Genomic DNA, 15,430 nt, shown 5'->3' with positions numbered 1-15,430 from the left:
TCACCGAGCCCTTTTTTATTCCTAATATATCTTCGAGGTCGGGGTGTGAAAACTATGAGGGAAGATTGGAAGATAGAGTGGCTCCAAACACCAATTTCCGAAAGCTTACTTGCTCCGACAGTTGCTGCATATAACTGAAAAGAGTCAAGTGACCTATGGAGCCTTTGGTTATCAATAAATCAATATATCCTGAGGGCCATGTAGCCCGAGACCATGAGATTGACGTTTAAGCCAAAGAATAGGCGGCTTGTTATGTTATCGCTGGCTAGAAACTCTCATTCACTTCGGACCTCGTTGAATTTTGTTGACTATCCAGGAGTTTTCTTTGGATAGCTATAAGAGTAATGGCACGGTCTCTTCTCTCAGACTCTCGGTATTTTATGACCCTTGTTAGGTCCTTTTTATTTATCAATTTCCAATTTTCCTGTGGCATTTTCACAGCCATATATTACGTTTTTCGGCAATCCAAAAGTTGTTCTTCACATCGGCTACTCAAAGCCATCGATATCATTGTATGATAGGCAGAGCATTTGTAGTTGGTGTAATCCGTTTCTGTGTACCGTCTTCAACCTCAAATACATGACCGCGATTTGTCATATGCTGTGTAACCTTTGTTACAAATTGCATCTCCGCTTCTGTGTTACCCAATGTCAGAACAGTTTGACATGGTGATATAATCAAAGCTCACACCATACATTTGTGTGATGGATAGATTGAACAGGTGAAACAAGATTGCATGCTTTTGCTCTGTGCGGCATGATATTGTGCACTCAAGCCATTGAAGGTAGGCTATCCATACGAGGTAGTTGTTCAAGTACACGATATCTGGTCGATACACAGCACACTCGTAATCGAGCTTCTCGTATTAAAGCCTAATATCAGAACAGCCCAGATGAGCCCGATGTTGTAACCAAAGGCTTTATTACCCCGCAGTCGTATTGGGTTCACATATCATTCATAGTATTCACAAAGATGAGCGTTATCTGTAATGTATTTGCGGTGACTCTAGAATACGCCTTACTCGAGAGACTTTATTCAAGCATTCCCAGGCTAGGATCAACTAGTTATAGAGCTTTGAAGTCATATCTGTATCTGTAGCAAAAGTTCCTCAAAATCTCCTTCAAAAGAGTTTCTTGAAAGAGTTTCTTGCTATCTAACATAACACAGGTAGCAATAGTACTATCATGGACGGTTTCGAGGGTGTTGGAAAGGCCTGTCATTCTTTGCCGACTACAAATATCTATCCTAATTGCTCCACCCAGTGACTTGTTCCGCTGTCATCACTAGTATTATGCTAAAAGAGATTGGTTGCGTATCGTAGACATAATCTAACACGCCATGTGATATTCATAGCTGTGACCGGTAATGTAGTATGGCATAACTTAGAGTAGACGGTTTTGAAAGTGGCTTGGTGCACCACAATCGATTTCAAAGTGACTACAATCAGAATTATACCCCGCCAATGTTCGTGGAACAGAATGTGGTCGAAAAGTAACAAATCCAGAAATTCCTATTGCAAGCTTGGAAAACATCGCAACACTGCATAGACCTGGCCACTTTAAGTCGAATCAGAAACAACCATATGTCCAGAGAGATTCAGAATACAGTATCACCGCAGAAAACTCTCACGGTATTACAACCTCACAGGTGAGCATTAATTTGATGATCGGCAAAATAAAGAGTAGAAAACACATAAATACCACACGTATATCCATTCAACTTGCTTCTCTTGGGCCATTCAAGCTCCTAAGCAAACTAAAATTTCTCAAAGCCAAGAATCATAATCTTTCCTTCGGTTTGTATACCTCTCAAGATGGCAAGTGAATCTTCTGCAATGGCAGAGGGAATTGCGCCACCAGAGTATCCACATGATTTCGAAGCAATCACACCTCTATCCACAGCCTGGGTATGCCGTCAGCTTCCCTTTCCCTCGGATTCTAAATTATAGTCATGATTAACATGCAAAACAGGTCAAGTGGGACGTCAAGGGCGGTAGTGACCGCACTCATGAACCAAACGTCAACACAAACTACACTCTCGAAGGCACTCCGTAAGTCAGGATCGTTCCATCTAAAAAATCTGTATGACTGAAAAGCTTGAAGCAACATTCAAGGTGTCGAAATTAAAGCTACTGTTGGCGTTAAATTAATCTGCTGGTCGTAAGTGGTGCCCCTCAAGAGTCGTCAGTAATAAGCAATAACTTTTGTTCAAGTGGTGCCCCTGGAAACGGCACTCCGAATACTACAATCGATGGACCTACCAATGGTAAACACAAGATTGACCCCAGAAGACTTGGAGGCTACCGCGTTGAAATCCGTTGAAGAAGTTTCCAATCTTTGGGCGGTTGCCACTAGTCCGGTCTCCAATAGCAGCTGTGTCATTGATTGAATCGAATTTTCTTGCTGTAGGCCGGTTCTGGTTATCACATGGATTCGTTTCTTTCTAATCTCCTTGAATGATTTCTGTCACATCTGGTTATACCACTGTCATTAATGGATTAAATTCACACGATAAATGAAAGAATCTGTCTATTTCTCCTGGCATTCCTCCGAGTTATACTTAGAATAATGTATTCACAGCTGCAGCGAAACAAGTAATCGTGGTGAAATATCTTGGTAGCTTCACATGTGCGGAGGAAATGCGTACACACATTTTCGAGGTTGTCAGATCTATCTGCCATTTACTGTTGACACAGACAAGAATTCTTTGTTCTTTCCATCAAGTAATAGACTATTAGGTACCGTTACGAGATCAGCTGAAGGGGGTAGATAATCTTTCCTGTCGAATGACACATCAGAAAGTTCATTCTCATACAACGTTATATCATAACATCATTCATCTCAATTACTGTATATACACCCTCATTCCTCACACAAGCCCCCATCGTCTCTTCGTTCTGAATGTTGGAATGAGGATTGACTATGTTCGATCATCCGATGATACTCGAGATTTCCAAACGATAGGAAGTTTTTAACCCTCATCGCATGTATCGAAAACTACAGTGTTGGAGCATCAATCATAGAAGAGATGGTACATACAATCCGGGAAGCGTTCGAAGAAAAGAGAGCATTGCTATTTCAGATTGGATAAGGATGTAAAGATATGAGAAGCAAGATAGATTGCTCCAAGCGATTTGGACGATTTCCAACCATTGTCAACCAAATCTACGCCATTATCCTCCTTGTCTGTCTAAATCATAATGATGGTGCTGCGTTGGACTTCGGCAAGCCCACAGGATGGGTATGCCCTCATTTTAGTATGAAAATCTTGATCTAGAAGCTCAAGTCAACCGCCCGATTTTCTGTTTGCCAGAGGCTATTGTCAAATTGCGCACAGCATCACTATTTGATGAATTGTTATGAAGCACTGCAGATTTCGCTTATTGTCACTGCGCTCTGTAGCGGGTTTTAAAGCACGATAGTAAACTACCACTCTACACCGATGTGATTAGTGCGTAGCTCCAGAAGTTGAGAACAAATTTTTAGCTGCGTTTCCCGTTCTCTGAATCTGATTCTCTTTCAGATCTTCTTTACTTGATACTAAGAAGCCCCACGAGCTATCTATGCGCTTGTCAGAGAGTGAATTGGAGGGTATCTATCCGAGCTATTCACTTCAGGTGGCTTGGGGAAAACATCCATCGGGAGGAACATTGAGGGACATGGAAATATAGTTCAGGTGAAGAGGAGCTAGAGATTTGTCACAGGTGGCTAGCGAGAATGGAATAAGGGATAGGTTTGATTTCCAGAAGTAGATAGACACACAACGTCGGTCTATATTAAAATTATGAAAATGTTGATCGAGAATGGTTGTGTGTTGGAGTCATAACCAAATATATTACAAATTGAATTAGAATAGTAATTCTTGAGGCTAAACTTTGCGTCCTGAAATTCAAGAACTGTTAAATAACTAATCCTTTCTTCTATTCAAACGAAGAAACCATCGGAGTTGTTCTTTGATCCGAATAATCAGGAGAACTCGAAGGTATATGAGTCTTGCTACATTTCAAGAAGCATGCGCCATGGAAGCAATAAGGTCTAGATAAATAGAATTGAGAATATTCTAATGCGATGTATATTTGTAATGTAATACACTGGTTCCATAAAGCTAGACATTATCAAGTTAGGAGTTTATTCGTTCGGAGAAATAGAGATACATCACTAGACATAAACTCTATTACTCTAATACTAGCACTAGCTATAGAATACCGAGTAAAGATACTAAGTATTTACAATAGTATACATTGTTCCGATGAAACGACAAGCATCTCTAAACTTTCTACCTGGGGAAATTTGTGATCCATCCCCTATCCTCCGCAGGCGAAAATTTGTGCCATTCTGTCCTACCCAAAGATTCGGGCATCGATTACCAAAACACAAATATCGGAGCTTTCGGCTGACCCTAAATGTGAGACATCCAAACTCTCGGGGGTGACACTATTAGTTGAAAAAACACCATATCCGAATGACATTCTAGACTTTGCCGTTAAGTCAATGCTGAATCATTATACGGTTATAAAATTAAACCCCTGAAATAAGTCATCCCAACTTATACCCATCCAGGACAGCCCATCCATCCCGTCGTACCAAGAAGGAGAAAAAGAAAAAGAAATAGTTCGTCCTACGGGAGTCTCAGCCCCCATTCCCAACTCTCAAAAATTCGAGCGACGAGCTACGAATCACGAGATTGGAAATATATGCATGTATTTATTTGCCTCACTACCCTATACTCCACTCTACTCCACTCATAAAAAGCTAGTCGATGAAAGGTATGGGATAAGAAGCAAGACATCAAGACACTTGAGACATTGTACTACTCATGCCTTGGGCCCTTGAGCCCTCAACATTCAATTCGGACAGATTCCATGCAGAATATCGAGGAAAAACAGCGAATGAATAGCAAGCATGCCAAAAACAGAGTTTGAAACAAATATGTTGTCAAACGGTGAGTTTTTCATGCATCACCGTCCCTCGTCCTTTCCTCCACACTCAATCCACAAGTAACCTAGACCTTCACCCTCAAAGCATTGGCACTTCCTCAGTCTGCCGCACGTGACTCAACGATCTTCATGGCTATCACCACGAGACCAATTTTCGTGGTACTGTCGTACCCCACATAAGATCTTACCGGCCGGGAAACAATGAACATGTTCCCCGGTTCGTTGGGTTTGTAATGTTATTAATTGATTTTGATCCAAGTGCGTGGGATGGATTTTTGGGCTTGGAACGCGTGGGTTTCCAGGGTTTGGAAAAGTGGAAGGGGGAGAGACAGTTAAAAGAGGAAAAAGCTAGATGTGAATGGGCAAGAGAGGTGAAGATACTCGTACACTAATAAATTAGCAACCAAATATACGGAAAGCTAAAAGAGAGGAGTAGACGAAAATCAATACTAGCACTAGCATTAGCTATAGAATATCGCGCAAAAGTAGTTAGAGTAAGAACTTAGCCACGGAAGTATCGGTATTGCTTCAAGGTGCGAAATGTGCATGGAGTGAAGAACCGTTTTGATGTGCGCGAACAATTGAATCAAAGCCGTGAACTCAAATTCCGATATTCTAGACTCAAGAATCTCGTTGCTCGTATGCGTATATGCAAACTCCCACAAGACCCTTTGAAAGATCATTCTCGAAAACTACTCAATTTAGATTGATCCCCAACAAAAATCCAAAAGCACTTGCATAACCTTCAACTGACTAGATCTCAACCACCCTCTGTGTTATACGTAGTGATGATGGTGATGATGGTGATGATGATGGTGATGATGATGGCTTAGGTAGCGCATGCATCTAAAGTGATCTGATTGACCAGCTGACTGTTATTTCTCACTAGCTCTGGTAAGTTTTGGCTTCTTTGAATTTAGTCTGAGGTCTTGAGTGTACAACTTCTTAGTTCCCGTTCTGAGCTCGAGTGGCTAGTTGCTAGGGAGTCGTATAGATTAGTTGCGGCTTGCTCTAGGGTAAAGGGTAATATGCAGTGCTCGGTTCCAAGCTCTCTGGGCGGAAGGATGTTATGTTGGTTGGATTGGCGTTGCGAGTGAAGGGTGGTAATTGGTAAGTGAGTGAGGGGAGGTAAAGTAAGCTTTGATTGAAAGTGTGTGGGATGATGATGTTTATTTTGTAGATGGTAGTGATGTGGTAACCTTTGGACAAGCATAAATAAATAAATTTTCAAATATATGGCAGGGACTCGAGATGGGGTAAGTTGTGGTGTTGGGTAGGTTAATAAAGATTGTTGCTGGGCGAGCTCTCGGTTGCTATTCTGTGGAATTTGGCGATTGTTAAAACAGGGGTTCCGGGGTTGTATGTATGTAGTTGTAGTTGTAGTTGTAGTAGTTTAAGAAGCTTGATCAGGAAATGCAATGAGAGTCATGGATGCTACAGAACCCTCGGGGATTGATTTGTTTATAATCTACCGTAAACGTGAATGAAAGTAAGCAGTGTTTGATAAGTACTCGAGTATAGTCGAATGAAATGTTTTGATAGTGACAAGGTAAGACGGCAACTCAAATCCAACCTGTGCTAGTGTTTATATGCAGAAAAGAGAGAAAAGAGTGGAAAAGGGTAGAATCTCTAATGTTTCTAAACATCCCCCGCTGTAATGAATATCTTGCTTGGGTCAGGTCACCTAAATCGCAATCGAACTAATTTGGTTAACCTCACCATACGTTTCTGTAAAGTGGTGCGAGTGGCATTCATGATGCCCCTCGTTCAATCGACGGACCTGGCCGAAGTCGTAAAAGATCGAAGAACCAATCATTTTATGACCAGCATGCAGATCTCGAAAAGGATATGGAAATCGCAGATGACGAAGAAAAAGTTTCAAAATGGGTCGAGAAATAACGTTGTGATACGGCAATATAATTTGGATAATAAGTGGATGGATATATGCGAGGTTGCAACCAACTCGTCTTTTTTTCCTTTCAGGGATCCAATGCGCAAGATACCGGCTTGTTTGTAAATGGATAGATGATTTCCTTGGGGGCGAATTGGCTTTTGAGGATTGAACGATTGAACTATGGTTATGTATGTGATACTCCTTGTGTGTGGGAGAGCGCCAAGTGAGAAGTTGTGGTCGAGGTTGATGGGGGTCATAGTTCGGTTGTGATGGAGGGGTGAGCTTGATTAAATATATGTTTAACGGTGGGTTTGGCATATCGGGTGTAGAATTGCCAAGTGGTGAAAATGTTTCATTTTTGTTGTTGTTCGTTGAGTAAGTTTGATAGAAAGCAAGAGTGGTGACGATGAGTTGTGGCTGGAAAGGGCTTCAAGGGCTGACAGTGAGGTAGGTGAGTGAGTGAGTTTGCGCGTGTGATGGAAGAAGTTAAACCTTATTGTCGCTTTGACGTAGCATCAAGACTCAAATACATTGACTAAAGTGAGGGGAAATGGTCTAGAGCAATTAGTTGATAGTGGTGAACAGTAGTATATCTTCAAGTTTTATGTATTGTTAGCGAGGAGAAAGTATGGGTAGGCGATGGAGGCTTTGTGAGGTTACATACTCGTCTTCTGCTGCAACAGGAATGCCAACGGATAGTAGAACCTGGTGAGCCCTTTTTACTAATTACATATTCATGTCACCTAGTATGTCCACTCCGAATTCCCAAAACTCAATATTATAAGATCTTAGCTATTTATATAAATATCCACCTCGACATCTAGGGTAGAATCACCGGCCCAGCTATTTCATTTTCTTATATCTACGAAGACTAAATGCCAGATACTAATCAATCCTAACTACCTTCTCGCTCACCCCATAGTACAAAGTAGCATCGCCCTTTTTGTCCTGGTCGGTCTCGGTAGATAGAATTCACCAGCTCAACTCAATTCAACTCAATCCATTTCAATGTTCTTTGTCTAAACTTATTAATTGAATTTGTTGTCCTTCGTGATATATTTTCTTCAATCCAATTGGTTGCTTCCCCTCACCTGAGATCTTATGGGTACCGGTATCCATATCATATCATATCATACATAGCATTGAGAGTAGGTAATCAATCAATCAATCAATCAAATCAGATCAGATCTACGACTACTTTTTGACACAAGGGTTCAGGACAAGTCAATATTCTTAGAGTAGGTGAAGGGAAGATAATACCTAGGTCCCTAGGTAGTCTCAAAACCTTGCTCTCAAAAGAAAAGAAAAGAAAAGAAAAAGAAAAAACATTCGATTCTCATACTCTCTCACTTACTCACTCCCGAGTTATACAATTAAATCAATTTTGGTTGTATCACGATAACCTAACCTACCTCACTCGCACACATTCCTGTGTTGTTGTTTTTCCTCACTTGGACAAACTCGATTCAAACCGTTGCAACCGACCCGACCTTGGAAGTCCTGTCCACCAGTCTGTACAATAAGCAAATAAGCAAATACCTACCTACCTAGTAAGTAAGCTACCTTCCGATGCTCTTCAATTACCTATGAAAGAGAAGGGGGAAAAAAGTTAAAATAAATTAAAAAAAGGCATTTCAACCTCAGGTTTTCCCGTTTCAAATCACACTCCATACTTTTATCACACTCACACCAAAAACTCAAACGGATTAGTTCTGCCGTAGTAGGATATCAACCCAGGCCACGCCAGATAAATTTATTCCCCCCCAACTACAACCTCTAAACCGTTTTCAAAAAATTACTTCCATCAAATACTTTTCTCTCCCAAAATTTATAGAAAGAGACATCAATATCAACTGTTATGATGTCTTCTTTCAATATTGATTGCTAGCTAGGTTCATTCCTCGCGGTCGAGTCGACTGAACGCTTTTTCCCCTCCACGATACGAACGCTTGCGAAGACACGGTAACACCCGATTTCAACCAACGAAGACGCGTACAACATCAATGAAGTTGATTGAAAGTCTAAGGGCACCATTCAATAGTCAATGTTGACGCAAAGGATTGATTCTTAGGAATCCTTAATTTACAAACTATTCAAGATGGAGGGAGATCAGAATCAGGCAATGTTGGCACCACCTGCGGTGTCGCATCTGCGTGCAGAGGCCGGTATGATGGAACGATCACTCAGTGCGGATATTCGAGAAGAGAGAGAAGATCTCAGACAAGCAGCAGAAGAAACTCTCAATGTCATCATGGATCTGAGCATGGATGGCACAATAAATTGGGTCAGCCCCTCATGGTCAGATGTTATTGGTACAACTTTGGATTCTGTTCAAGGGAAACCAATCGCGGACATTTTGATAGGGGACAACGATCGGAGTGTATTCACAGATACTCTGGAGGAAATGAAGAAAGATGATTCTCGCAGTTACATTATAAGATTCGCCATTGAGCTGGGTCCGGCTTCAAGATTATTACCACTAGATAATCTAGAGCATGTCAAAGAAGGCGAAGGCGAAGGTGCAGCAATATCGCATCCGGGACCTGCTACAATTGAGCTGGAAGGACAAGGCATCATGGTACACGATCGAGGATCTGAAGCAGGCAGTCATGTGGGTTCTTGTCATAATCTTTGATCGAAAATTGACAGCTAATGTTATTAGACAATGTGGATGATCAGACCTTGGATGGCGCCCCGAGAAATTCAAATAGACCTCGCCCCAGTTATAGTCGAATCTTTAGGTACTGGAGCACAAGTTCTTGCGAAATATCTCACTACAGTTGCGGAACAAGGTCTGAATGATCCAGAAAATCATGCCCCGCCATTACCACTCCTTTGCCGAATCTGCGAACGTCAAATCCCTCCTTGGTGGTTCGAAAAGCATACCGAGTTGTGCCTCCAAGAACACAAAGCTGAGATGGAAGTACAAATGTGTCAGGATAATTTGACGGAACATCGTCATGCTATTGTTAGAGTTTTGGATGCGCTAGAAGCTCGTCAAGCTCGGCCGAGTGCGGGAGAACAACCTGTGATGCCGACTCCACCTCAGGCTGAATACAAGGGATTACCGATCGGTGCCAACTCAACTACATCTTCTGGTACAGCTTCTCCAGGGACACCCACATCGGGTAGATCTCGATCAAGGTCTACATCAGGATTTGGTCATGCAAGAGGACGATCCTTCGCTCAAAGGCGACCTCATGCTCGAATCGTCGAACTATTATTGGACCTTTGTGATACAGCCATGGAAATCAACACACCCGCGATCAAAGAACCATCCCCTCAAGCTCCTGGAGAGTTTCGTACACAATCTCCTCAATCGGAATCCCGCATATCTCAAGTTATGCAATGGCAATCACCAAGTTTGAACGCTGTAGATCAAGAAGGCTTATCGATGCTTTGTGCGGATAGTGAAGCCGTTGCGCGTGCAAAGGTTGAAGCTGTCATTCGTCATCGAAGAATTATCGAATACTCAGAACGCATCCGTATGGAATTTTCGGCAATTGTACAAGATTGTATAGATGAGGCTATCAACAAAGCTGCCCGACTTGCAGCTGGCCAACTTAGTGATTCGACAGAGGAACCCGAAGAAATAACACCAGCTAATGAAGAGGGATTTTTTGCAGGTTCGTTCGACGGACCACATGGACCCTCATCGCTGGCAGCAGCACTCCGAGCTGCTGAACTTGGGACGAGCATGGTACATGAAGGTCGGCAATTATCATCTGCTGCCATTTCCTCTACCAGATCCAGTAGTCCTAAAGAATGCCCAACTCCTCGTTCACACCAAGGCGCTTTGAGTAGTATACTAGGACAATCCCGGGAAGCAAGAAGAGAATCAATCTTCTTCGAAAGTGATACGGGTGCGGAGAGTGATGGTAGCGTCAGATCATCATCGGTCATGGGGCGTCCGCCAAGAACGGAATCGCCAGTTTCAGAATTCGGAGATCTTCGTCGACATGCAAGTTCCCGGCAACAAAACAGGCGAAGCATGGTTCTTGGTACTGGTACACTTTCACCCCGAAGACAAGAGTCTCCCGTTCGGATGCCACCTCCATCATCCCCATTGAGAATTTCCAAACCCCGCATTTTGCCGATCGCCCACGAGGGTATCGTTTCTCCAACTGCATCGCCGATGCTTCCCGGAAGCGAGTTCAGCTCACCCGCATTAGTCCCGTCACACCATCGACGTCAGTCCTCGGCTGCTGGATCAGAACCACGCCCACCACCATCGCCCCGATTAAATTCTGTTAGCGCTCCACAAGCACGTGCCGTACCACCGTCGATCAAAGATTTCGAGATCATCAAACCTATCAGCAAGGGAGCCTTTGGTAGTGTTTATCTATCGAAGAAGAAGTCAACTGGTGATTACTATGCTATCAAGGTACTTAAAAAGGCCGATATGGTTGCCAAGAATCAAGTCACAAATGTTAAGGCTGAACGTGCTATCATGATGTGGCAAGGTGAGAGCGATTTTGTCGCGAAGCTCTATTGGACATTTTCAAGCAAAGACTATCTATATCTAGTGATGGAATATCTCAATGGTGGCGATTGCGCATCTCTCATCAAAGTTCTCGGGGGTCTTTCGGAAGATTGGGCAAAGAAATACCTTGGTGAGGTGATCCTTGGCGTTGAACATCTTCACAGTCGTGGCATTGTACATCGTGATTTGAAACCCGACAATCTTCTCATTGATCAAAAGGGTCATCTTAAATTGACTGATTTTGGTTTGTCGAGAATGGGTTTGATTGGACGTCAAAAGCGTGTATTAAGCAGCGTAGCGAATGAGTCTGCTCCAGATCTGCTGAAACAAGGTCCTTTTGCTCGAGCCACTTCCATGAGTTCTTCTCGTGCTTCATCATTCGATTATCAGGGCCATCATTCACCTGGCTCAACACCTCAGATGACCCCAGATGTTGCAGGTAGCTTAGGGACACCCTCGTACTTCAATTTGAGTCGTGAAAACACCATCAACAAGGATGCGCGACGAAAGTCTGGCCATAGGAGTGACAGCGGCGGTAGTGATGCATTGACATCTATGTTCAACCAATTTTCTTTGAACGAGTCCCAAAATCAACAAGCGCTCAATCAAAGAAGAACACCTATCGAAGAATTGAGCGAGAACGAGACTGCTGGATCACCAGACTTATGCCTTCATCCTATTACGAGTCACAGTTCTGATGCTAGGCACAGTACACCACCACAAACTAGCACAGGTATGATGCCACCTCCAATGGCTCTTTTCGATCCTGATGACAGTAATCGTCGGTTTGTTGGTACACCTGATTATCTTGCTCCCGAAACCGTAAATGGCCTTGGTCAAGATGAAGTAAGTGATTGGTGGTCTGTAGGGTGTATCATGTTTGAATTTATTTATGGCTATCCACCTTTTCATGCTGGCACACCGGATGAAGTTTTCGAAAACATCTTGGCTCGCCGAATTTCATGGCCGGATGAAGGTGACTACGATGTCTCAGATGAGGCTAAGGATCTCATGAATAAGCTTTTATGCTCAGACCCGCAGAAACGACTTGGGGCTAACAAAGAAGAGAAGTTTCCTACTGGAGGCGATGAAATCCGAAGCCACCCTTGGTTCGAAGGCACTCAGTGGGACAAATTGCTCGAAGACGATGCACAATTTGTTCCCGCACCAGAGAATCCCGAGGATACCGAGTACTTCGATGCGAGAGGAGCCACCCTGCAATCTTTCGCGGAAGAGATGGAAGATCAAGCATCTACTCAGCATCCTACACCTGGTGCCGAATATCCCGAACGCCCTCATGATGCTTTGTCTCGAGTTCGGAGTCAAGTCAATAACGTCAAACGAGGTTTAATGCCTTTACACATCCCACCCCACGTCCGAGATATGAAGAGTAGGCGGCTCAGCGAACCTGTAGTAGCAGACGACTTCGGCAATTTTACTTTCAAAAACTTACCAGTTCTAGAAAAGGCAAACAAAGATGTTATACAAAAACTACGACAGGAAGCCATGTCGGCCACAAGCAAGCCAGTTGTCAGTCCTGGTGGTACTAACAACGTAGTCACATCCCCAGCTGCATTAGATGGAAGCCCTGTATTGCCAATGCCAATGCCAATGCCAATGCCAATTCAAAGAACCTTGTCAAATGCTAAAGCTACTGCCCGGCCTTCGTCTCCGTCTGGATTTAGTCAAGCAGATGCTTCTCCAAGTAGGGCTTCACAACCTTCATCACCGTTACTTGTCTCATTTATTGCAGGGCAGAATAATGAAGCTAGACGTAAAACTTCGAGCAATTCCTCGAGCTTATCACAGCAATCGAGCAACAACCTTGCACCACCTGCTAGTTTTATAGATGGGCCTAGAACATCGCCAGGGCTTCATAAGACCACTAGTTCTGCCGCTTCGTCGCCTATTAAGATACGTGGGTCTGCACCTCCACCACTTTCATTATCATCGCCAGCAAAACCACCTGCCACCCCCCGACAAGGTAGTGGTACCTCATCATCATCTAGAGCTCGCTCGCAAACAGTTGGATCACAAGAAGGAAGCCCTTTACCAGGCGAGTTCTTGTCCCATCGCAAGCGACGAAGTCAAGTGTTCGATATGTCACCTTCTTCTTCGGATAATGAAGGAGAAAAGGCTAATGCATTACTTCGCGTTCAACGTCGCCGTCAAAGCTCAAGGCGCATGTCCCAGATTACCCTTTCTGATGGTCCTGCTTTTAGACCTTTGGATGTACTTATCTGCGAAGACCACCCAGTATCGCGAATGGTTATGGAAAAATTGTTGGAGAAATTGCGTTGTCGCACAGTTACGGTGTCAAATGGTGCTGATGCATTGAGATATGCCGTCAGTGACATCAAATTCGATATTATCATGATGGAATTCAAATTACCTCAACTCAATGGTGCAGATGTGGCTCGAATGATTCGCGAAACAAAGAACGCCAATTCTCAAACTCCCATAGTTGCCATCACCGGATACCTGAAAGAACTTCAAGCACCTCATCAATTCGATGCTTTGATTGAAAAGCCACCGACAGCGTCGAAGCTTACCGAAGTCCTTTGTAGATTATGTCAATGGAAAGAGCCTATATCAAGTTTGAACTTCTCTCCGGCATATCCTCCACCGTCTGGTCTACGCCAGGAGAGTTTGCGTCTTGAAGATAGCCCTACTTCTGCTTCGTCTGGCTTTGCGCATATGCCAGCTGGTAGTTTCAGAGGTTCAAGTCGCGAAGATTCTATCAGCTCGAGTCTTTTTGAGGATACCGAGGCTTTTCCAACCGATGATCTTCCTGTCGTCATTAATAGGAGGCCTACAGGCGATTGGGATGAGACTGGACTTGGTATCAGTAACGAAGTTGATATGATTGAAGACAATGAATTACCTAAACTTCCGCCACCCAACCTTCTTCCAAACAGCCCTTCTCCAGTGCGATTAGAACATCGTCGAAATCTTTCTCGCCAACGATCATCTGAAAAAATGAAGGCGAAACGTGAAATTCTGGAGAAGAACCGCCATGAGTGTGCAGAATCTGGTGATGATGAGGATGAAGTTTTGGGTGATGTTGCTGTACGAGAAAAGACCAGCCCAAAGGCTACCACTTCTCCAAAAACACATCGTGGCTCTAAGCTTGGTACAGAAATGATGCGCACGAACAGTCGTGGTAGTGTTGTGTCTGGGACAGAAATGTTAAGTTCTGACTCGATAGAGCCACCACCTACCGTCACTGAAGAGGCGATTACTTCATCACCAACGTCAGAAATACCCCCAGCATCCGAGATTTCTGAGGCTACTTCAACACCTCCAGGTAAATCTCAGGGCCCCAGCGATAAAGAGGTTGATCTATTCAAAACGCCAAAACAATCACAGTCACAATTTTCATTCATAGATGAAGAACACACTCCTCGGCCTACTTCAAAGTCATCACAGACAGTTGTCGATGGTGACTTCCTTCCTACACCTCGACCCACTTCAAAATCATCACAAACAGTCGTCGATGGCGATTTCCTTCCTACGCCTTGACCTACTTCAAAGTCTTCGAACATGGGTGGAAACGATGATTATCTTAATGTGGGTAAAATTCTAAAGAGAGATCGGTAAACCTTATGTGGTAACTTCTACTTCAAACACAACTCAGCTCACACAAATATTTTCTTTTCAATGTCATTTTATTTGCCTTCACCAGGCACATTACACCTCTAGCAGACTTTTTTTTTTGTTCACTTTGTTAATTTTATCCGAAGCGTACGAGCTTCTCCTTTTTGCCTCTTTGGACTCGACATGCCGTAGTCTACATTAACTGAACTTCATGACTCAAGCGTGGCGTTTGGGAATGGGAAGGATGGGAGATAATGCATATCACAGGGCGTTTTTTTGTATTTTGGGCATTCTTTGATCAAATATGAATGGGCTCGACTTTCACAGAGCAGATCGGATTGTGGGTTGATTGATGTTTCTTTTGTCAAGGATGAAGGGGATGGATGGTTGGGGAAATGGGGGTATAGGGGAATAGGGAGAAATCCAAATATTCACGCGGTGAAGTGGTCAATTTCTTTGCATTCGACGAGAAGAAAGAGACAAATTGCTGCCACTATTACATATACCCCGGACGTCAGTA

The 15,430-nt window shown here is 43.4% G+C and overlaps 2 protein-coding genes across 2 annotated transcripts; both read left to right on the top strand.

Annotated features, from left to right (window-relative positions):
• Positions 1 to 1,813: 1,813 nt before the first annotated feature.
• On the top strand, positions 1,814 to 2,446 carry EAE97_008389 (uncharacterized protein; the record flags this gene model as incomplete). Its single annotated transcript, XM_038878904.1, has 4 exons — positions 1,814 to 1,906; positions 1,971 to 2,050; positions 2,103 to 2,159; positions 2,213 to 2,446. The coding sequence occupies 4 exons, from the start codon at positions 1,814 to 1,816 to the stop codon at positions 2,319 to 2,321; spliced, it is 339 nt and encodes a 112-aa protein (XP_038729986.1). The 3' UTR covers positions 2,322 to 2,446.
• Positions 2,447 to 8,928: 6,482 nt separating this feature from the next.
• Positions 8,929 to 14,835, top strand: EAE97_008388 (uncharacterized protein; the record flags this gene model as incomplete). The annotated part of the gene is made up of 2 exons (XM_038878903.1): positions 8,929 to 9,441; positions 9,493 to 14,835. 2 exons carry the CDS (start codon positions 8,929 to 8,931, stop codon positions 14,833 to 14,835), a joined length of 5,856 nt encoding a protein of 1,951 aa, XP_038729985.1.
• Between the last annotated feature and the right edge of the window lie 595 nt (positions 14,836 to 15,430).

This window comes from Botrytis byssoidea (genome assembly GCF_014898295.1).
Source record: "Botrytis byssoidea strain MUCL 94 chromosome Unknown BBYS_018, whole genome shotgun sequence".
Taxonomy (NCBI): Eukaryota; Fungi; Ascomycota; class Leotiomycetes; order Helotiales; family Sclerotiniaceae; genus Botrytis; species Botrytis byssoidea.
This window is presented reverse-complemented; position numbering and strand designations above follow the sequence as displayed.